A 24,736-nucleotide genomic window follows, 5' to 3' on the forward strand; every position below is an offset into this window, starting at 1 on the left:
ATCGGACGTAAAGCGCGAAACACATTTCGAACCGAACACTGATTTTGGTAATAAAATTCAATGATTTGCAAGCGTTGCTCGTTAGTAAGTCTATTCATGATGAAATGTCAAAGCATACTGAGCATCTTTCTCTTTGACACCATGTCTGAAATCCCGCGTGGTCTGTCAAATACTAATGCATGAAAATCCTAACCTCAAAAAAATCACCCTTTATATCTGTAAAATAAGTTTGTCTTCAAAGATATAAATGCCATTTGATCTGTCAAAAAAACCCGCAATTCATCCACACAACTCATCCTAGGACATTTCATCATTAGAAGAACCAGGATGGAAAGTAAATTATCTGAAGATAAGAAAGAGGGAGAATATGTATGTTTAAATTATAAAGCGATCACCTATTGATTGTGTAGTTAGGTAGGTGTCTAAAACGAACATAGAATAGTTCACTTCGTGTGCTCAGCTTTATGCAGATATATAGATAATGACATGTTAATGATGATAGTGAAAGAATGTCATTGGTAGGTATCCTTCTTTCCTACAAGCTTTCAGCGCAAACATGGAGTTATTCCGTTCAGTTTATTTTTTTCGTTAAAGTTCAAGAAATTGCTATTCATGTGTTGGTTATAGTCAGGCTCTTGTGCGCTTTGGATTTTAGTTATGAAGTGACACGTAAGCAGTAGTTGTAGAGGTTGTACCGTTCTTTAACTAGTACTAAGTATTAATTCTTTTATGTAATCGAAAGCAAGTAAAATATGTGTTAAACAACCTTATTCTTAAAGAATAATATTTTAAAATCTAATATACCAAAGTGCCAAGATAATACTTCTTGATAGACACTTTAAAATAGATTGTTGATTAAATATATCACAGTTGCGCTACATGGGCGGCCATATCGTTGGTATTTACAATCATTTTAGTTATAAAAATACATAAATATGTACCAAAGGCACTAATTTAGATAAAAGCTAAGAATGTAATTACAATTTTGTTAAAATAATTTTTTAAATAATTTTTTAAAAAATCCAAACAATAATAAATTGCACTTTTGATAATCAAATATTGTTAAAGCAATATAAGAGCTCATTCAGCAATGCAAAGAAATCCCATTTGCTGCAATTTGGCAGTCCGGTAATTCCGGACACAAGAAAGAAGATATTATAAGCACTTTTAACGCTTTCTTTTTGCATCATCGGGATAAATTACACTTAAGTGTATGGGTTGATAATTGCGCGGCTCAAAATAAAAATTGGACATTATTTTCATATCTTGTAATGATTATCAATTCAAATGAGATATCTGCTACATCAATAACATTAAACTTTGAACCTGGTCACTCGGTTATGTCTGCTGACAGCTTTCACCATCAGGTTGAACTCTCTATAAAACGGAAGTTAAAACTATACGATTTCCAGGATTCCTTCGATTGTGCTCAACACGCAAACTCTTCAAAGGTTTACATTAAGCAAATGTCTGTATCGGATTTTTAAGACTGGCCCGATTGCTCGTCCTTATACAAAAAAAAAACAAATCCACACCAAGATCGTATTTACACGATATAGCATGCATAAAAGTAGAGAGAGGAAGCAAACATTTGTTCTACAAATTATCCTTTGAGTCGGATTTCATTACGCTAAATTTTCTAAAATATAAAGGTATGAAGTCATAACTCATAACTAAAATGTTTGAAATAAACTTATTTAATTTGAATTCTTATTTCATGTTTTATTAAGGATTTTTAATAAAGTATAACGTAAATTATTGTACATAGGGCCTTTTTTTTGTTTTCGTCCAAAGCTAAAAAGCCCTATCTACCTCGTTTTCCAAATGAATATTAATTTTGAGTTTAAAACTATTCCAAAAAATAAAGCAATAAAAAAGCTTTACAAAAAATATTTTTTGGTATTTTTCACTTTTTACATTCAGGTCGCGGATAACGATTTAGTGTTTTCATCATTATCTCGAAATAGTGAAAATGTTAGTTAGGGCCTTTACGAGATTACTCTTACATAGAGAGAACAACAAAATTTCATATAATTGGTACTCTAAACCAACTTCAACACAGAATTCAATTCATAAACAATGTTTTGGACCTCAGCGACGCTAAATATGAAACAAAAAAAAAACAAAAACTATCCATTCTACATAATTAACAACCTTTTAAGAAAAAGATCAACAGAATCAAAAGAAAAAAACAATAACAATCAAGTAAGAACCAAAACAGAAGCAAAAAAGTTCTTCTCAAAACAATATATTCCAAACTTAACTGATAAAAATTTACATAGAATAATAAATTAATAAAGAGAATATATTATTCTCTCATAAATCAAATTTGACACTTAAGTCAATTTTCACAACACCAAATCTAAAATAAAAAAACAACAACACAACGTAGTGTATAAAATTGAATGCAAAGGCAAAGAGAATGAGAAACGCGATCTGGTTTACATAGAACAAACAAAGAGAAACACAGGGACACTCATACAGCGTCTACAAGAAGAATTGATTCAGGATTTAGCGCCGTATAGACCTGGATCGGATCGAAATAGGATTACTCGATCCAATCCCAATGTGAGGTTTTGCTTGTGTGCGTGCGATAAGTTGTTTCCCTCTTGTTTGTTCTAAACAAAAATAGTCCATTTAATTGGAGTATTTTTGGTTCTAAGCTAACTTTAATTTGGCGCCCGTCTTTGTGTTGAGAGCATTGTTATAAAATTTGAAATTTATTTGAAAGTTATTCACCTAGCAGTGCGCACACAAATAAAACCCAAATGTCATTTCGATTGAATTCGATTCTTCGATCCAGTGCCATCATATACCTGGATCGAAATCTCAATTCGATTCGATTCGATTCCTCGATCTCCTTTTGTAACCAGGGTAATAAAGAAAAACAAAGAGACAACTGGATATAACACAAAGGGGAGTACAGGACACTAAGTGATATTTGAGGCCGAGGGAGTAAAAATATTGGATAAAGAGAGAAAAGGAAACACAAGACTAACTCTGAAAGTTTACGAATCCAACAAAAAATAAAGAGAACCATGAATACGAAAGAAGACATCGACAACATCAAACAAAGCTACTTTAAACCTTTAACATCTGTGACATAAGTATTTTTTCTGTTTAATTCAATAGTATTTTTGCTTGTTGTTTTCATCATATTTTGTATTTATTTTCAATTTGTTGTAGTGCCGTCAGGTGTGGAGATAAAAGAAAACACTATGATTTAATTCAAATGTAAGAAAATGTAAAATGAAACAAAGTATTTTGGCGAGACTATTGTAGTTGAAAATTTATTATTTATATGTATTCATACAGATTGAATAAAGAAAAATATCCCTTGAAGAAATAAGGAATTCTTACGAAACGTTGGGAGAAAGAATGAAATAGTTTTTTATTTGCATTTTCAAACCAAAAATACCAAAAGAGCCCATTTTCAACACAATCAATAAAACAAGTTCAAAGAATTGGTCAAACACAATCAACAAAAAATAAAATTGTATTTCAGAAATGTTTTCCAAGTCAAGCAATTGGTTAATAGGATTATTTCAGTCAGTTTTTTATCAGGTTTTCTAATAAGAACTTGACAACTTTACATTCAATCTGTGAGCGCGCACTCTCACTAATCATCGAACTGTTATTGTCAATTTATTTATTAAATACAACATTTTTATTATAGTAAAGAACACGAACGAGCAACGGTTGCCTTAACTTTTAAGTTAAATTTGTTGTCATATAATTTTAGCTTTAGGTTAGGTAAGTTTAGGTTAATGGCCCGACGGTTGGTCTTACTACTGTCACACTTCAATGTGATCTATTGTGAAACCCTAGATAAAAACCTACAGTTTCTGGCCATATTATTAGACACACGCAATATTTTTAACGCTCAAGAATGGATGTATAGTTACATTTTTATGCAAGATGGAGCTCCATGCCACACAGTCCGGTCCAGAAAAACTTATTTGAGGGAAGAAAACATCCCTCTGTTAGACTGGTCGGGAAACAGCCTTGATATGAACCTAATTAAAACCTGTGGGAGCTGATGAAGAGGGAAAAAGCTAAAGATGCGGTCACTTATTGAAAGAGTAATTCACTTGTGGAATCACCACCCACAAATGCAGGAAACAGTCAAATCATGCATTGACAGTATGCCGCTCAGAATTGAAGCTTTTATAAAAGCAAAAGGAGGTTCAACAAAATATTGAAAAAAAAAAAAAATTACAAAAAAAAATAAAAATATTAATTTAAAAAAAAATTCTTTAGATCCGTTGCTTAATTTGTAGGAAGAAGTTTATATTCTGCATACAAAGTAATTTAAATGCATTACAATATTCGAAAACCTGATTAAAAGAGCTGGAAATTAAGATTTTGTATAAAATCTAAAGTGCGTCTAATAATATGGCCATGGACTATTTACCTACTCCTCAAACGTTTTTGCGAGCTGTTACCGGAAGTTGTTTGTAGGTGTCATTCGGAATAATTCGGGAAAGGTTAACGCACCAATAATTTGGGAGTGTTCCCCTACTTAACTTAGAAGGAAGACCATTATCAATCCCAACCTTCATCTTTTGTTAGGGATATAAATCTACATCTGCTCGGCGAAGGGTTTAAACGAAAAGCTTCCCCCTTTTGTAGCGGTGACATTGGTACTCAGAATTGGGCAGTACTCAGCCAACATTGTAACATATTTTGGGTAAGGGTAGTGGTTTACAACCTTACCAGATCATGAACCAATTGAAGCGACTTACGTCCTCCGACGGGGCAAGCTCTCAAGTCCTTATTGGAAACTGTTTATTTAAATTTGGGTTTAGCTTATTAAACATAAAAAATAGAATTAGTTTAAGAAATGGTTTTAGAATAGGAAATATAGTAAGAATTTGACTTTTTTGTTTTAACGTTCACTTGGTGTTATTAAAGAATCCTGAAACTTAGCTGGAAAGGCTGGTATAGAGCATACCAACTTTGTAAGAACGATTAACAAATTACAACCATAAAATAAAATATGGGTACTTTTTATATAATGTTTTTTTTTTTAAGTAATTTTGTTTAACTTACTATTGGAGGAGTAAATTCTGTATCACTTTTTAGTAATGTACACAAGTTAGTGACTATTTTATTATTCGGACTAGGATTCCTATTACTTATTTGATCCATTAAATAAACTAAAAATTCCGCTGACAACTGCTGTAACAATTCACGTTCTTCACGTTTGATTGATTCCATTAATGGTTTAACAATTGGATTCAGCTTCTCTGGCAGACAACGCATACAAACAATTGCACCAGCAAGTGCAGCCTGCGTACTAAAATTAAGAAAATTAAACAATATATTGAATTGAAGACAGCTACAGCAAAAGAGAAATTTACCTGATATCAAGAACATTACGTTCCGTATTTGTTTGTTGATAAGAATTTTGCAATCCTTTACGTCTTTCTTCAAGCATATCTCCTAATTTTGGTTTAAGATTATGTTTCAATTTCAGATTTTCAGTCATTTTTGTGCTTAAGGCATCTATTTGTTCAAGCGTAAGAATTTTGGCATTGTTAAAATCATTTATTGGAATTTTATATTGCTTTAAAGTGGCAATAAAATCATGTGCCTCTTGTAAAAGTCTTAAATACAAAAAATAATTAATTTGTTAGTGAACTAAGCAGCAAAGTAGCCAATATTATTTAACAAACCTTGTTAAGGACAAAGCTACTTCATCGTAGTAAACGTATTCCATTACACAGTAACGAAGTTTTTCCTGCAGCTTTGGACAGTCAGGCCTCACAGTTGAATCGGATTGTGCCCAAAAGGCGATAATCAATCCACAAACTGTGCGTTGTACAGCTGATCGAGATTGCAAATGGCCATGTAAAACTTTGGTATAACAGTCCATTGGACTTTCTGTAACCGAATTATATTCAACTCCAGGTGCTGGTTGTACGAGAAAGTGTGATAGGGCACCTAGAACCCTCGCCGCATTTATACGAGCACGAACAAAATTTTTCTCTCTCACTTCAATAGGTGTGGCTTCATTACCACCTAGAAACAATTTTTGTTGAAGATTAGAACCTCCACCTAAATCATCCCGTATGCGCCGTCGTTCACTGACTTGGGTGTGGGCAGCTTGAATGAGAATATTGGTGTCGAATGGTAAACGCGCTGGTTGCATTGCCAGACAAATCCAAGGAGAGACATAAGGACAAGCAGCATGAAGTAATGCTGTCAAATTCGCATAATCTATAAGATTCATCCAAACTTCCTTGGCTAGCTCTTGAATATCCCATTGAGGTTCTACTAGAATTCTTTGATAGATATGTCGAAGTGCTTCTTGTAACAATGGTGGCTGCCAATCAATAACTCCGAAATTCAATTTCAAATTCTTAGAATCAAAACTTATATCATCTTTGGCATCTGTTTCTAATTTCTGGCCTGGGGCGACTCCTTCTTCACCTTTCGTTCCCTGCGTTAGTGTTTTGAGGGTTGTTAGTGTTGATTTTCGAACAGAATTTGTGTTGTGACTGAGAAACGGCCACAATCGTGGGACTAGAGTAGACATGGGTTCCATTCTGAAGTAGAAAATAGAGTATACATTAATTATTGGTATTGCAAATTGAAATTGAAACAATTGAAACTTACTGAATCCATGTCGAAGCATTTGGCAAACATAGAATAGCTGCCAATAACCCCATGAAACTATTGCAAGCTGATGTTAATTCGTCCTGATCAAGCAGCAGGTCCCATAGCATTTTAACAATCGTCGATACTTGACTTGGATTTAATAATTTTGGAAGCCATGATGCAACTGGAATTAAAGTGGAAGCAGCTACTGCACCAACATCATCTACAGAATCGAATAATCCTATCAAGATGTCAGATATGGTCAGGGGAAGAAATATTTCCAGGAGATCTTCACGAGCTACAAAAATATACTTCAAGCCAAGCAATCCACCGTGACGTACTTCCCAATCATTTTGTTTGATTAACTTCAGAAGAACGCTAACTGTCTCATGGACCTTTTCTGTTGGCATATCACGAACTATGGTACCTAAGACCTGAGCACAAGTTTCTCTTACAGGCGCCACAACTTGATCTGATACAAAATCACCAAATCGGTCAAGGGCAAGTACACACAGAAGTCGTAGAGCAGCGTCTTCCAACCACAAAGTATGACCGTGCTCCATCTTAAAAAAGTAAAAAAACAAAACTTAAAACTTGAACACAAATTATTCCACAATCAAACTATGTACCTCGTCCTGAGTCACATTCATTGATTTTCCAGCGCCCGCCGAGTGAGTGTTTATCAATTTTCTTAAAGCTGTTGCCGCACCATGTCGTATTTCCCACTTAGGATTGAATAGATCCAGGTAGAGGCGACCACAGAAGTTCTCCAGAGGCCAGGACACAGCATCAACCCATGTACCAGTTGCGTCAGGAACTGGAGCTAATAAAATCAAAGCAAAACACTTAGTTATCGATTTTAATAAATGTAATAAATGAGGGAAGACTTTTAACTGCGCAGCGCGAATGGATTTCGACTGTTGACAGAGTGTAAGAAAGAAGTAAAAAAAGTAAAAGTTAGAAAGTAAAATAGTAGTAGATATTCCTTCTCCGTGGAATCTGGGCAAGAGTAAAAGCATAAGAAAATGAGAAAAAACTTTTTCCTTAAAATTAAACTAATGTTCCACAGTACACATGACTTTTTTATTTGTTATCATAATCTCACCATTTATGCTATAGAAAAGCTCTGTAGCAGCTCGACCCACTGTTTCTGATTTAATCTTTTTCTTATCAGGCTCATCTGGGGGTATGCTGCCGTTACTGGACGAGTTACTGCGACTGAGATTGGCGGATGAGGTGGTTGCATTTATCGCAACATTTTGTCGAGCTTTCCTTTTAGCGCGGTTTATTTCACGGCAACTTAGGGTGTGCCCATTTGATGAAGTACTAGCTGAATGGCTAGAGTTTGTGTTAATATTTAGGATATGTTCAACGGGTACCTGACAAGTTTGAATAATTGTTTTTAAAAAATTACTTAAGTAAGTTTCAAAATTCATACACACCTTTTCTTCATTTATATTATAATCATTCGATGCTTCCTTAACATCTTCATCTGTAATCATATCTGTGAGATTAACACCGAGTTTTGTTGCTTGCGTGATTCCAAGTTTTTCATTTAGCAACGCTCTTTGTCTGCTTAAACGTTCTGCTGACTTTGTGGCATCACCTTCCTCGTGAACGTCAAATTCACTTCCCTCGGAACCGATTAAACGTGCTCCTTTCTGAAGAATATGTGATAGATTGAACTCGGCAAAAGATAACAAATTTGCGGTTTCAATATTGTTTTTCTCATCGCTTTCACATTTTATTTGTTCTTGTTTTTGTTGTTGGTTTTGTTCTTTTTTAATAACAATTGGAGTCCAATCGGGTACATTTTTTAATATCGCCTCAACTGCTTGAGCTGCAGCTATACGCGTGTCCCATGAATTACTATGCAAATAAGTTATCAATCTATTTAAAAGATGATGCAATTCGTGTGGATAAAGTTTTTGAACTTCGCCTATTTGTTTCGCTGCAGCTCTACGCGTTACTGCGGAAGAACCTGACTCAAGCAGGATAAATAATCGATCGAGTCTATAAAAAAATCACCGTTTTAGAGATTATAATAATATATAAATTAGTTTTTACCTCGAAGTCATATTTGCATATGTATTAGGTATACTTTCTTTTTATGAACGCAGTTATTTTCTGTAATTAGAATTAAAAACCAAAATTATACATAAACAAATAAATTAATACAATTTTAGGAATTTTGTATTGTGTGACTATGAGGATGTGATTTTTATTATATTACGCAAAATCCATCGCAAATGTAAATTTGTTGATATTTGTGAAGCACACAGGGAACAAGCTTTATTCTATATATTTATAAATCGCTATATTAATTAGTTTGTCTGAGGTGAAAATTACTGTACTACCTTAACTATAAAATTCTGGCGGTGGAGGAAGCTTCACTTAAATCTATCACTTTGATAAATATGATTTAAAACTAAGAAAATAAATATAAATCAGCATAAAAGTGTTCATATATGCTTTTCGCCCCGATGTAATGGTTGGGCTCTTCAGAAGATGACCACTACACCTTGTCTTGACACATATTTTCCCGCATAAATCGAGATTCCATATAATCCGAGCTGCATAGAGCAGCAACAAGTCTTCAAAGATTATATGGAATCTCGATTTATTCGGGAAATTATGCGTCAAGACAAGGTGTAATGGTCATCTTGTGATGAGCCCAACCATTACATCGGGGCGAAACGCATTAATGAACACTTTTATGTTGGTTTATATTTATTTTCGTGATTGTAAATCATATTTATTAAAATAAACGTTGTTCGGAAAAAACAATTCGATTAACAGTAAAATATTTCTATCACTTTGAGTTGTTAACTGCACTCAATCGATAGATAAGTCCTAAAACCGAATATTAGACTCTCTTTTGTCAAGATATAAGATCGATTGCATCGTCTTGATATCTCTTATAGAATGAAGCAGGGACAACAGATTATGGTTTTATTTTAGAGCTGTTTTCATGCTTTTACTTTTTTTGGAATGGCCCACCATTAAAATTATTTTTTTGATAACTTGGTTTAAGTATGAACAAATTCGAACTGTGTCAAGTCAGCCACACGATGGCAAGAATTACGGAAATTCAGATTGAATCGCTTTTTGCCAGGACCACTTGAAGACACCGGTGTCCCCATAATCATTTTGAAAAATATGTCAGATGATGTCGCCATATCATAAAAAAAACAACAAATTAATTTATTTACACACTCGCTCATTGAAGAATTGAGATAGTCTCCCATCAACAGTTACAGCTCACCATTAAAGAACGACAAGACAGTCTTTTATTTTCGATGTTTCATTATCTATGCTAAATGCTATAAGGAAATTTAGTTGTGACATCCTTAACACATAGAATTCTGAAGCAAATCTGCAATACAAAAAATGGCGCTTGGAGAAAATCAATCAGGCATTTAGACTTGGGCAAACAAGAAACTCTAAGGCTAGGCGGGCACATGCAACTTTTAGTTTCGAAACTGGTTTCTAAACTGAGCACTATAGAGTTATACAGGGTGCACCAGAGAAACTTACTTATTTGAAGGGTCAATAAAAAAAAGTACTTCAGTTATTGTTTTAATTTTTTTTTTATTTGAGAATACAGTATCCCAATTTTTTGTATGCAGTCTTAAAAATGACATCGAATACCCCCATTGCGCATACACTGATGAAGTCAATTTTTGAAATTCGTATCCACTCTTCGCAGCATATCAATCGGTATGTTGGCAATGGCGTCGCGAATGTTGTTCTTGAGGTGTGCTATGGTCCATGATCGATCGACATAAACCAGGGATTTCAAATAAACCCATACAAAGAAATCGCTTGGAATCAAATCTGGAGAGCGTGCCGTGCATTGGAGATCGCCTCTGAGAGAGATGAGGCGGTCGGGGAAATGTTGTCGCAACAAATTCATTGAGTCTCGTGCTGTGTGTGCTGTGGCTCCATCTTGCTGAAACCACACGTTCATAACGTTCATTTCTTCGAGTTTTGGAGGAAAAAATTCTCGATCATGTTCCTGTAACGAGCTATATTCACGGTAACTGCGCGTTCGTTTTCTTCAAAAAAAATAAGGACCAATTATTCCCATTACCGACATCGAACACCAGACTGTAACTCTCTCACAATTAAGTGGCTTCTGGTGAAACTCACGCGGAATTACACTACACCAATAACGCATGTTTTGCTTGTTGACGCAGCCGGAAATGTGGAAGTGAGCCTCGTCACTAAAAAAAAAACGACCGCGTCTTCAGGCAGGTTGTCAATCAGCATTTCACATGCATTTTGACCGGCAACAAAATCGCGTTCAGTTAATTCTTGCACAACAGCCAATTTATAGGGATTAAATTGAAGGTCTTTATGGAGAATTCGTCGAACAGTGGTGTCAGAAAATCCCTTAGCAGATGCGTGTTTTCGAGCCGAACGCCGGGGAGAACGCACAACTGACTGCCTCACTCTTTCGATATTTTCCGGAGTTCTGATGGTCCTTTGAAGTCCATTTCTGGGTTTAGCGACACTTCCACACTCCCGAAATGAGTTAACCCACGACAGAATCGAATTACGGACAGGAACGAGTCTGCGAAGAGGAATTTCAAAGCGAGCGCGGAAGGCACGTTGCGTAGCAACAAGTGAGCGACCGTTAGAAAAGAAGCTCTCAACTGCGAAGGCCCGCTGCTCTCTAGACCAGAGCATGATGGCAACTGACTGGAGGGAGAAACAAACTTGGGAACTTCCCCCTCCAGATGCGCCCCCTCTTGCCCTTCTACCCACCCAACTCACCGCGCGGGAATTTTTTTCAAATAAGTAAGTTTCTCTGGCGCACCCTGTATGAGAGTCCACGCGCATGTAAAAACTATTCTGTATTTGTATTTGTATTTGTATTTGTATTTGTATTTGTATTTGTATTTGTATTTGTATTTGTATTTGTATTTGTATTTGTATTTGTATTTGTATTTGTATTTGTATTTGTATTTGTATTTGTATTTGTATTTGTATTTGTATTTGTATTTGTATTTGTATTTGTATTTGTATTTGTATTTGTATTTGTATTTGTATTTGTATTTGTATTTGTATTTGTATTTGTATTTGTATTTGTATTTGTATTTGTATTTGTATTTATTTATTATCATTAAGCATTTTAAAACATAGAGTCTTATTATTAATACTTATTATGTTCAGATTTAAATATTATAAATTTAAATTGTGTATTGGTTTATTTCGTATGATTACTTTCGGAGTTGCTTATGTGCGCGATGTTTTGGCAACTAACGATCGATCGAACTATTTGGTTTCGAAAAAGTTGCATGCCTAAGGAATTATTGAAGATTACGAGTTTAAAATGAATCTCAGTTCACAATAGGAATAGGACTGACTACAGAAGACTTATCAGTTTACTTCAAAAATATCCTTTGTGGCAAGTTGACCCTAAACAAACACTATGCGGCATATCTGGCTTGTAAGGAAATCTAAGATCAGAAAACATTTTCACAAACTACATAAATGTGCTGGTATCCAAAGAGCGAAGGATGGAAAAGCCCCAAGAAATAAGAAGGTTTTTGCATTCTTTGCTGATGTCCCAGCCAGCTCTCATTACTCAAAATTGTTCACAACGAAAAATAGTATCAATCAAGGGCGTCTGCTTAGTGCGCTCTTCATTAATGACATAGTAATTTACCTTCCTGAAGGAATTCAGATTTTTGGTATGTCAATCATTGTATCATTGCATGCCCATAATCTGGAATTGCTGGCAGAATAACCAGAAGTTCTTCACCTGATGATTAACCTTCTGTAGGAGTATTTCGGTATGAGATTCGTAAATTTTACCAAATGGTAAAAAAACCTCCCAAGGGTACCAGCCACGAACCGAAGCCTGTAAAAACGATCAGAGGAACGTCGTAGTAGAACCGCAGTCGATGCTGAGAATATGGAAAGATCACTTCTCCAAATTATATAACGGCGATGACGAACCGAACTCCGCTGTAAGGGAGATAGAACCACTCAACCTCGGCGACGCAGATCAACAATTCCGCCTACCCGACCTTGACGAAGTGAAGATAGCTATATCTAAACTTAAGTCAAACAAAGCTGCTGGAACTGACGGCATCGCTGCCAAACTATTCAAAGCAGCAGGCGATGACTTGGTACGGAGCATGCACCAACTCATCTGAAGAAAGCATGCCCGATGAGTGGAATCTCAGCATAGTATGCCCGATACATATAAGATCCTCTCTGCCGTATTATGTGAACGCCTGAAGCCATTCGTCAACAACCTGATTGGTCCTTATCAGTGTTGCTTCAGACCAGGAAAGTCCACTATCGACCAAATATTCACACTACGGCAGATCTTGGAAAAAGCACAGGAGCTTCAAATCGATACCCACCATCTCTTTATCGATTTTAAAGCCGCGTATGACAGCATCTATAGGGAAGAGCTCTACCGAGCAATGTCTAGTTTTGGCATCCCTGTCAAACTTATCCGTTTGTGCAGAATGACGATGAAGAATGCACGCTGCTCTATCAAGGTCGGAAAAGAAAAAAGGTTTTAGACAAGGCGATGCACTGTCATGCGACTTCTTCAACATCGTTCTGGAAAGAATTGTGCAAAACTCAACTGTCAACACTAGAGGTACAATCTTTCAAAAGTCCATCCAATTACTCGGATATGCAGAAGATATTGACATAATTGGAAGATCAAAGCGTGTCAGTGGAGCGTTTTTGAGCATTGCGACGGAAGCGAAGAAGATGGGTTAAGTGGTCAATGAAGGCAAGACCAAGTATATGCTGTCAACGTCACCAAAACGTCACCATGTACAGCTATAACTTTGAGGTAGTTAAGGACTTTGTCTACCTAGGCACCCCTATTAATACAGACAACGACACCAGCGCTGAAATCAAACGAGGAATAACTCTTGCAAATCGCTGCTTCTTTGGACTTAGAAGGAAATTGAGAAGTAAAGTCCTCTCTTGAGCATGTAAAATCACCATCTATAAGACACTCACCATCCTGGTTCGCATTTATGGCGCTGAGGCCTGGACACTGTCAAAGAAAGATGAGAGCGTCTTAGGATGCTTCGAGAGAAAAATTCTTCGGGTGATTTTTGGTCCCGTACGCATAGATGGAGAATGGAGGAGAAGATATAACGACGAACTGTGTACAGTGACAATGACCTAGTTAGCAGAATTAAAGTCCAACGGCTTAGATGGCTAGGTCATGTAGAGCGGATGGACATCAACGCTCCAGCCCGGAAGGTCTTCAAATCCAATCCTGAGGGACGGCGCAGTAGAGGAAGTCCGCGACTCAGGTGGCGCACCCAGGTGGGAGAGGACCTCAACCAACTTGGCGTGCGAAACTGGAGACAGCTAGCTATTGACCGAGCTGGCTGGAGACGAATGTTGGTTGAGGCCCAGGTCCGCGCCAGACTGTAGCGCCACCTTAAGTAAGTAAGGAGTATTTCGACAAATGAGGCTTTCTTATTAACGCCATCAAATCCAAAGTCATGGTATTTTCAAGATCGTTCAGAACCCAAAGCCGTTTAATTGGTTCTTTGATGTTTTTTTTCTAGTAGATTTGTTCCAAGAGGTTTCATAACACTAACCAAATCCATTTGTGCAAAATGTAATTGAAACTTTCGGGAACAAAAGGTTAATAATATTATAAATGGTTTGAGAATACACTTCCTTAGAAGTGAAATTTAAACGGACCTTTTTTTAATGAACAATTAGTTTAAAAAAAAAAAACAGATTTTTGTCAAAGTATATTAAATCTTTCGTAGTACCCCCGTTGCGTGGTGGTTTGTGCGTAGGGCTGTAACAACAGCAGTCTTGGGTTCAATCTCTGCCTGTGTCATGAATACTGCCTCTTGCAAAGAATTGACAAATCCTCCAAGAGTAATACTTTTTACGAAAAGTGCTTTCTTAAATTATCCATGACATGACATCTGACACGACTCGCACACAGGAATGGTTTATTTAGTTTAATATATTTACATTAAATCTGCTGTAATCTGTTCTTAAACAAAAGTTTATTGCAATAAATTACAAGATTTTCGACACTGTTTCAAGAATACTAAACTTTCTTTTCGGCGCAAGTACAGCTTATAGACGAGTATGAAGAGATTGAAAAATTGCAACGAAATTTCATACAAACCCTAAGCGATGCAATAAACATAGAAACAGGATTTCCCAAGTTTAATTTCAATCAATAACGAACTATAGTGAAAGCTTAAAATCACTACACCACCACTATATTGGTTGACAAGGAAGAACACCAAACAATGTCAAACAAGTATATTTTTAACAGGGTCCATTGGTCATGCACAAATCAATTTTTTATCAAAATTCAAATTTCTCGATACAAAAAGAGAAAACTTAAAATTGTTGTTCAAAAGTTAATTGCACTTGGCTTGGGAAAACTTATAACATTAAGATTTCCACCCAAAACATTATCTTAATTAAGGTTAAGTAAACCAATTATGAAAAGTATTTCTGAAATGCTTCAGCGTCTCGGAAGTGCAATTAGAATAAAAAAAAAAAAAAAAAAACAAAAACATATTGTTACTGCTGATAATATATTGTATAAAAAATAAAAATATAAACTCATATTTATTTTTTATTTGTTTAAATAGATAAGAAAAATTATTTAACAAAAAACTTTGTGCCAATAGCCTGGTAAATTTATTAAAAAAAAAAATACAAAGACTAGATTGAGTCTTTGATGTTAAAAAAAAGCTGCATGTATAGTTCAAAAACTATTATTCTAAACAAGCTTATCGTTTATAAGTTTTGCTACATATTTGATTAAAAGTGCTGTTTACACTTTATTTATACAGCTTTTTTTAAATATTTTTCGAGAGAACTTTATTATAAGGTATACAACACGTATTCGAAATGATATATAATAAATAAATATTTTAACATCTGATGCTAATCATGATTTGATGTGGTGACCTGTTTTTTGTGTCAACCAACCAAAAGAGATTACGTGGTCTGTGAAGGAAGTAAATTTGGTTGATATGATGACGAAAATATTTGTCATGCGCGTTTTTCCTTTTAACGTATTACCTCAGATTAAACAGATAACAAATAATAATAAATTAATTAATTAACCTTTTTAAATTATCTATATTAATATAATATTATATAAGAATTATAGAGAAAGTTAAAGTAAATAAATTGAATTACTAGAAGATACTTCACATGAAAATTGAAAGAACATTAAAACACAAAATAGAAAAAAGGTAGAACATGAGGAAACTATGATGAAGGAAATGCTGGTAAAATTTAGTTTGAATGCTTTATGAAGAGAGCAAATGTAATATCCTACGCTTTAAGCCCAAAAACGTGAATGTGTAAAAATGAAAATATGTGTAGAAATGAAAATATTAGGAACTAACGTTTCTGTAGCTATGTACATACAATACAGTCCCTAAGATTTGAGTATCCTCACACATAATTTATTTTCCAATTAGATGTCATTATATCGAAATGTGTATTTAATGATTAGAAAAATTCAAGTGATTTTCAAAATCTGCCGGAATTTTGTGAGGTGGTTTTGTTTGTAGTCGCAAAAACGTATATTTTTTTGTCACATTAGAAGAGCCTCACCAACTTTTTTTTAATCAGAATGAAAACAAATTCATTTTTTTTAAGAAAACAGTTTTTATTTATTTTATGTAGTTAATAACATCATTTTAGTACTTTGAACAGCCACCCTTATTTTGAATTACGTCAAAAACGAGATCTTTTAGGGAATCATACAAAGATTTTAGGAGATCTAAAGAAATTTGTGCCCAGGCCACTTTAATGGCTTCAATAAGCTCCTCTTTATTTGCGTACTGCTTACCAAGTTCATAAACTTTGCGTGTTAATCACCCTCAAACATTTTCGATTATGTTTTAATCTGAAGAGTAGGGTGGCCAGGATGGTTAGGTTAGGTTATAGTGGCTGTCCAAGATGGAAACGGACACACTTAGGCCAATTTAATGGCCCATTGTGATACCACATGAATCTTGAGGCTTCCTCCTAAGGTCAATGGAACCAGCTTAGTCCCTTACGAAACCTTGAACGTTTTATATCCAGTATTGGCCAGATGTTTTTTGTGGCTTGACACGTGGAGATGTTGTTCCACCTGGTGCCTGCCCTCCTCGCAGCGTCTTGCATTAGCAACAGTTTACAAGTAGCGATTGGTATGCCAGTACTTGCCAAACGTGGTAAGATGGGCTGTACTGTACCGTTCCTGGCGGAACGTCATCTGCCTTACAGTTACCTGGAATGTCTCTATGGCCCGGCACCCAGCAAAGGTGAATATTAAACTGTTGCGCCATCTCCATTAGAGATGATCGACAGTTATGGACTGTTATAGAGTTTGTAGAGACAGAGTCCAGAGATTTGATAGCGGCCTGGCTATCAGAGAAAATATGGATATTAGATGTTGATATCACGTTTTCTTTGAGCCAAGACAAGACTTCTTTTATCGCCAAAAGTTCCGCCTGAAACACGCTACAATGATTGGGAAGACGGAATGAGAGACTTAATTTCAGTCGTTTAGAGTACACACCTCCACCAACCCCTTCTTTTGTTTTTGACCTATCTGTGTAAAAATGGATTGACTCATCCTCCAAGAATGTCCTCTCCTCCCAAAACGATCTGGTAGGTATAGAAATCTGGAAGTTTCTGTCGAATTGTAGTTGGGGGATGGTGTAGTCTGTGTGCTTTGGAATTGATTCTAAGTACCTTAGAATTACGGAGTGGCCAATGTTGTTGTTAGTCCACTGCGACCAAGCTTTGAGGCGAATAGCAGAGCTTGCAGCTATTTGTTTTCTAAATATGTCAAGAGGTGTAAGGTAGAGCAAGGTGTCAAGTGCCGCAGACGGGGTCGTGCGAAGCGATCCGCTTATACATAGGCAGGCTAAACGTTGGACTTTATTTAACTTATCCCTGTTTATACCTTTCTCTAAAGCAGTCCACCATACTGCTACACCGTACGTTAAAATCGGTCTGATTACCGCTGTGTATAGCCAATGCGTGATTCTGGGATGTATACCCCATTTATTACCAATAGCTTTTTTGCGAGAAAAGAGAGCTACAGTAGCTTTTTTGACTCTTTCCTGTACGTTGCGTTTCCAATTTAGTTAGTAGTTAATATAAGGAGGGTTGACAAATGGAATTTTGTATCTCCTCGAAAATAAGACCAGATCGGTTTTGTGTGGGTTAACACCCAGTCCACACCGATCAGCCCAAAGTATTAGTCTGTCTAAGGCATTTTGTAAGAGTTCTTTTAGGATATTAAGATGCTTTCCTGAAACTGCTATAGCAACGTCATCCGCATAGGCTATCACTCTAAAACCCTCCGCATCCAGACTAGTTAGGATTTCATTCACCACTAGATTCCAGAGGAGAGGGGATAGAACACCACCTTGCGGTGTCCCTTTACTAACGAATCGAGGGTGGCCAGGATAATTGTTGAATATTTTGGTCTTGCAACCATGTTTTAATTACACCAGAAGTGTGGATAGGTGCGTTGTCCTGTTGGAAAATAATCGGAATCGGTCTAAAAGTATCCTGGAACTGAGGTAGTTCTTTTTCTAATATAGTCTTGTAGTATGCCGCCGTCATTATACAGTTCACAAAATATAAGTCAATTGTGCAATAAAATGATATTGCACCCCATACCATTACTCCTCCCTCTCGGCTATGATGTCGATCTAAAAATAACTGTTTCTTTCTTAAATCATGGAAGTAATAGTTATATCCGTCCGGCCCATTCTAAAGGGTGTCCCAAAATTAACACAAGATTTGAATTAAATAGAAAACGCCGTTTTAAGTCTTTTGATAGTTATATTTTTATTGACTCGTAAAGTACATAGGAAAGGGTTATGTATGGAATAACACATCGGACAAATGGCCTCCACGGCTTTGCATGCACATGCGCACTCTTTTGTTGAAATTTTCCATGACCATTCTGCATAAATGTGGCTGAATTTCGTTGATGCAGCGTTGAATCTCCTCCTTTAATGCACGGGTGGTTGTGGGCTTGTTGACATAGACTTTTGATTTCAAATAACCCCATAAAAAGAAGTCTAATGGTGTTAAATCACACGATCTAGGAGGCCAATTTTGATCACCGAAACGAGAGAGTACACGACCTGGAAATGTCTCACGCAGTAATTGAATTGTTTCACGGGCTGTATGACATGTGGCACCGTCTTGTTGAAACCACATATTGGACACATCAATATCATCCAATTTTGGGAGAAAGAACTGTGTAATCATGTCGCGATATCGAGCACCAGTAACAGTCACTGCTTGACCAGCATCATTTTCAAAAAAATATGGCCCAATTATGCCTCCAGCCCAAAATCCACACCATACAGTCACGCGTTGTATTTGTTTTTCGACAATCACATGTGGGTTCTCCGAACCCCAAATGCGGCAATTTTGGCGACTGACAAAGCCATCAAGATGAAAATGTGCTTCATCGCTTAGGATGATTTTGCTCGAAAAATTAGGGTCCATTTGTTGATGTTCAATAATCCATTCAACGAACTCTCTTCTCTGTTCATGGTCATTAGGCTTCAATTGTTGTGTTAATTGAATTTTGTAAGCATGAAGACACAGATCTTTGGTGAGTATACGCTGTAGAGAGGTTCTTGAAATCTGCAATTCTTGTCCACGAGCGACGTCGAATTGAGGTTCCTGGATTGTCAGCAACACTCTCACGCACTGCTTCGACATTCACATTTGAACGGCTTGTTTTTGGACGACCAGTGTGTTTGGCGTCTCCAACGGATCCAGTCTCCATGAATTTTTCAATTAATCTCTTCACAGTTGACGACAGTTAAAACACTATTCCGACCATATTTTGTATGAAATTTTCGAACTACAGCCGACAAGCTTTCACTATTTTTGAAATATTCTTTAATAATGAAGACACGTTGTTCTATCGTGTAACGCTCCATTTTCAATAACCCTATACTGTTAGCTGTCAAATTGCCTTTTTTCAGGGTTGCCAACACTTCACTGCACAAATGGCGGAAAATTCAAATCTTGCGTTAATTTTGGGACACACTTTAGTTAAATTTGTTCTCGTCGGAAAATATTACTTTTCGACAATCGTTTGAATGGCTGCTGCCATCGGCATTCCATGTCATGTGAAGTCTTGCAAAATTGAGCCGCTGTAACTTACGCATATTGTTCAGTGGTGGTTTATTCTTTAGTTTTAGGCGCTTCAAGTGTCCAGCACCTTTAATGACTCTACTTATTATCATTCTTCTAACTTCTAATCCAACTTCGTGCCTTATCTTATTCAGAGAGTAGGTAGAATTGGAAGCTAACTTTTGGGCTTCGATTAAGTTTATTAGCTATAGATCCATTAGAAAACCCCTAGCTCACTATAGGGCTTCTATTTTGGCTATTTCCGTTGAACATAATAATCTTTTTCTGTCCATTTAAACGATTTAAAGAAAAACAAATTAAATAGAAACTGAAGATATAAACTATTTATAAATTCCCGATGGCTTTCCGATACTCTCTCTGGCAAATTTTCGTTTAAACTGTGTTATAAGTTAAGTAGTATTCACATGAGCGCGACTAACGAACGACGAATGAATTACAAAATGTGAGTTTATATTAGTTTGAAGACATATTTCCACACGAATTCTTAACAAAACGATAGCAATATAGTTTCTATTTGATTTAAGATACATACTTTTACTTTTCAATATAATATATTAATAAATTTAAGAAAACAAATTTATTCGTCGCAAAAAAAATTATAGTTGATACGAACTGTCAAACTTTATTCGCGTTCCACATAATCCACACTCGCAACGAATAAATTAATCGCGCGTACTTAACCCAAAAAATCATTCTTATTTTGGTTTCGGTGGTGAATGGTGTTCGGCTGTGGCTTCATTCGCGACGAATTAAAAACTCTCATGTGAAAGAAACGTCAAAATCTACGAATATTCGTTCATTCGTTGGTCGTGCTCATGTGAATAGTACTTTAAATGAGGCTATTCTAATGTTACAAAAAAATGGACATTTTATTGACTGCAAACAATATTAGCTCAAAAAAAACCGTTAAGGTTAAGAGATTGGTTAAAAACTCTCTTAATCTCAAGAAAACTCTCTTATCTTTAGATCTGATATGTATTTCGTTATGTTCTCATCAAAAAAGCATTAAAAACAGTTAGTCCCAAACAAAACAAAAGGTGAGGCTATCCAAATGTTACGGACTGTATTTATGAGGTCTATTATGTCTATTTATCGGATATAAAAATTTCTTGGAAGTAGTTAGAATATACAGTGGAGGGCATATAATTAAAAAACAACAATTCTAAACGCACTTTATCAAATATAATGTTTCCTATAAGCATAAGTGTGCTAAGCTTGTACCCTTAGTCTATGACAACTGATATGTATTTCCGAATATGAGTTTCTCTGAACGTGAACCCCAACAATAACACCATAATATCGAAAATTAGGCCCAAAAGAAGACAGATTGGTATGCCGAATTAGCAAAGGCAATCCTTTTTTGACTTCAGCTAAAATAAAAGAGGTTGTTTCACCTCAATTGGGTCAAGAGTTATCAGCTAGAGCCATAGGGTATCGTCTTCTTAAACAAAGTTTACGTGGATGCTCTACCAGGAAAAAAACACATTTTTCCAAAAATAATTTGAAGGGACGTTTCACTTTTGCTAAGCTTCACGCAAATAAAGCCATGGGAATCTGGAAAAACACACTTTGGATTGATGAATCCAAATTTAACTTATTCAAATCACATAGTAAAGTTTATGTTCGATGTCTTTAGAAGTAAGAATTGAATCCAAAAACGATATACATTGAAGACCGTTAAGCACGGAGAACAAAACATGATGGTTTGGGATGCGTTCTCGTGGGATGGAGTTGGCCTATTAGAAACGATAAATGGTTGCATGAACCAACATGTTTATAAAGGCATCTTCAAAATGTCTTGGAGCCTTATTCATTTGCACACACGCAAATAAGTTATGTTTTCCAGCACGATAACAATCAAAAGCATACAGCACAGATTGTTAAGCAATGTTTTTGAGATATAAAAACTAGTGTTATGGAATAGTCCGCAGAAAGTTCGAACTTGAATCTTATTGAGCACTTGTGGGCAAACGTCAAGAGAAGACTAAAGCTGAAAAAGCCAAACAAATTTGTTGAACTTTTTGAAAACTGAAAGGTCTGGGAGGATATACAACCACCAAGATGCCGCCTCTTGGTAGAAAGTATGCAGGCAAGATTGACCGCAGTGACGAAAAATAAGGGATTCCCTACAAAATATTATTTTTTATCGAATATGTTTTAAAAAATTCCAATATGTTGTTTGTGTTTCTAATTAAATGGCCAGGTGTGATTTAGGTTTAATAAATGATAACAACGTTCTAAGGTTAGTGTCGGCTTACATTTTTTACAAGTCATGGATTATTTAAAGAATCACTAACCAACCTAGTAGTACCCGTGGCATGATGGTTAGTGCGTTGGCCCGAAAGGTTGAGGTTATTAGAATTCTCTTGCAGCGTGATTTCGACAAGATTCAGCGATACTGCGACGACTGGAAACTGAAAATAAATGTCCAGAAGTCGGAGACAATTCTGTTCCGGACTCCGTTGGCTGGGGCCACGAGGGATACGTGCAAGAATTGGCGCAAGATGGTCATCGTTGATCTTCACGGGCAGCCATTAGCGAGCAAAAGTGTTGTGAAGTACCTCGGTATTTGGTTAGATCAGTATTTATATTTCGACAGACATATAAATGCTGCTCTGACCAGGGCCAGAGGAGCCTTCGCTCTGACGAAACGGCTGTTTTTTAGCAGTCGGCTTGACCCCAGAGTGAAGGTAATTTGCTACATGGCCCTTATACGGCCAATGATCGTTTATGGTTGCCCTGTGTGGTTCAACGTTGCCCCTTCCCAGATGGAGAAGTTTCGGGTGTTCGAGCGGCAGTGTTTGCGACGTTGTACCGGCTTATATCGAACAGCTGAATCTTCTTATGTGCATTACTATTCCAACGAGTCCCTATACAACGGGGCTCGAATCAACAGAATTGAAAATTTCGTGATAAAACTCGTTCGAGGTCACATTGCAAGAGCTATGTCTTCGACCAACAATTTAATTTACGGGGCGTTCTATCCGAACGACGAGTATTTTGAAAGTGCACGCTTGAGCGGCTTCATTCCACCAGAGGCATTCCTGTTTTTAGACAGATGCTGTCTGATACAGGATAGATTGGCAGTTCCGCTAATCTACCACGTGAGACGAAGAACCGTGGATAGGCGACTCCTGTACAATCGGGACGTCATGGCACAAGGCGGAGCAGAGCTCCTTCGGTTCAGTAGGGCTGTGTCCGAATGGTGGCTTCAATCGGCACTTGATATTGGGTAGTCGGGATGGGGTTTTAAGCCTTGGCCGGCTTACATACTTGTTTAATAGTATTAGGGTTTAGTTTTAAGTAGAATAGGCATGGTGGCACGAAAAGAAATAGAAAAAAAAAATACAAAAATACAAAAAAAGGAAAAAAAAAATAAATTAAAAAAAAAAAACATTAAAATAAAAAAAAAAATAGACAACAAAATATGAAAAACAAAAATGTTAGATAGTTAGATTTGCTGCTGTGGTTGTTCTAGTTTTAAGTAGTTTATAGGTAGAATAGGTAGTTTAAGTTAGTTTTAAGTTTTATTTAAGGACCTTATTTTAAGTAGTTTGTAAGTAAAAATAAAAAAGGTTATTGATAATAGTTTTTTCAAAATTTTCTAATAAAAACAAAACAAATAAAATTTAAATTGAAGTAAAATAGATCTTAAGGCCGAAAGGCATTAGTAATTAGTGTTATAGTTTAGCTTAGAGTGTCCGTATGGGACCATTAAGTTAGTTGTAAGTTATGGATAATTAGGCTAGTTTTATGAATTTTTGTCTAGCTTTAAGATAGGTTTAAGATTGAATTAAATAAAAATGAATTTGAAAAAAAAAAAAGTGCGTTGGACTATCATGCAAGGGGTCTTGGGTTCAATCCCTACCTGTGCCACCTTAATTTAAAAAAAAAATTAATTTTCGCGGGTACTGCCTCTTGCGAGGAATTGACAAATCCTTCAAGAGTAATTCTTGTCATGAAAGAGTGCTTTCTCAAACTAGCCGTTCGGATTCGGCCTAAAATTGTAGGTCCCTTCCATTCCTGACAACAGTACTCGCACACAGGAATGGTTGAGAGTTGTAAGTCACTAGGCCCTGGTTCACAACGGACTGTTGCGCCACCCCATTTGATTTTTGAACCAACCTATAGATTTCCTAAAAAAAAGTTACGCAATATAATATCGTTACAAAATTGTCGTTTCTAATTTTAAGGCCGTATTTGGATCCCTTGTGCTTCTCTTGGAGATAGCAAGCTAGTCTCAGAACACTTAAATTTAAAAAAAGATCGCTTATTTTTTAAATTAAATCAACAAAAACAAGGTTTGTTGTAATAAAACATGGGTTTAAAGCATCTTGCACATAAGCTACGAACTGTGAATGTTCGCATATTTCTCTTTCACATAAGCTTTATTTTTATTACCCCTTTCAACAAACAAAAGTTTTGAGGTTAATACCAAAGTGTTTTTACAAAATGTTCCTCTTTTAAGGAGCAAAATGTTAATTTTATTATCCTAACACAAGTGTCAAATGGTTTTTTTATAATTTAAATGTGGTTTTGTTTGAAATTGACTTTTTGAAATGTGTAAAATCACGTTTTTTCGTCCATTCGTTGTTCGCTCTCATGTGCAAGGCCCTTAAAAGACACTTTTCAAACAGCTTCATAATTTGGAGCTCCTTACGAATATAAAGAAAACTTCATACAGTCCCTGGCCATATTATTAGATGCACTTTAGATTTTATGCAAAATCTCAATTTTCAGCTATTTTAATAACGTTTTCGAATATAGTAATGCAGTGCGTCTAATAATATGACCAGGGACTGTACATAAAGTTGCGGTCAAAACTTGCACTGCAACCTGAAATATTTTCAAATTTAAAAATGGTTGTGGCAGCAAAATTGGCCTTGAAATTTCGAACTCAACCACAAACACACCTCAAAAATTGTTAAACGTTTAATATCTAGTATAATGATCTGCATCA

The 24,736-nt window shown here is 36.0% G+C and overlaps 1 protein-coding gene across 1 annotated transcript in view; it reads right to left on the reverse strand.

Annotated features, from left to right (window-relative positions):
* LOC129943244 (TATA-binding protein-associated factor 172) overlaps window positions 1-24,736 on the reverse strand; it is a 53,783-nt gene that overhangs the window by 18,791 nt on the left and 10,256 nt on the right. The window contains exons 2-9 of the mRNA XM_056052550.1: window positions 8,671-8,730; window positions 8,046-8,616; window positions 7,709-7,982; window positions 7,233-7,426; window positions 6,622-7,166; window positions 5,679-6,551; window positions 5,364-5,609; window positions 5,053-5,299 (exon numbers count right to left, since the gene is read on the reverse strand). Coding sequence (XP_055908525.1) covers window positions 5,053-5,299; window positions 5,364-5,609; window positions 5,679-6,551; window positions 6,622-7,166; window positions 7,233-7,426; window positions 7,709-7,982; window positions 8,046-8,616; window positions 8,671-8,681 — 2,961 coding nt within the window. The 5' untranslated portion in view covers window positions 8,682-8,730. The remainder of the gene's footprint in view (window positions 1-5,052; window positions 5,300-5,363; window positions 5,610-5,678; window positions 6,552-6,621; window positions 7,167-7,232; window positions 7,427-7,708; window positions 7,983-8,045; window positions 8,617-8,670; window positions 8,731-24,736) is intronic.

The sequence above is a fragment of the Eupeodes corollae genome, chromosome 1, assembly GCF_945859685.1.
Source record: "Eupeodes corollae chromosome 1, idEupCoro1.1, whole genome shotgun sequence".
Lineage (NCBI taxonomy): Eukaryota > Metazoa > Arthropoda > Insecta > Diptera > Syrphidae > Eupeodes > Eupeodes corollae.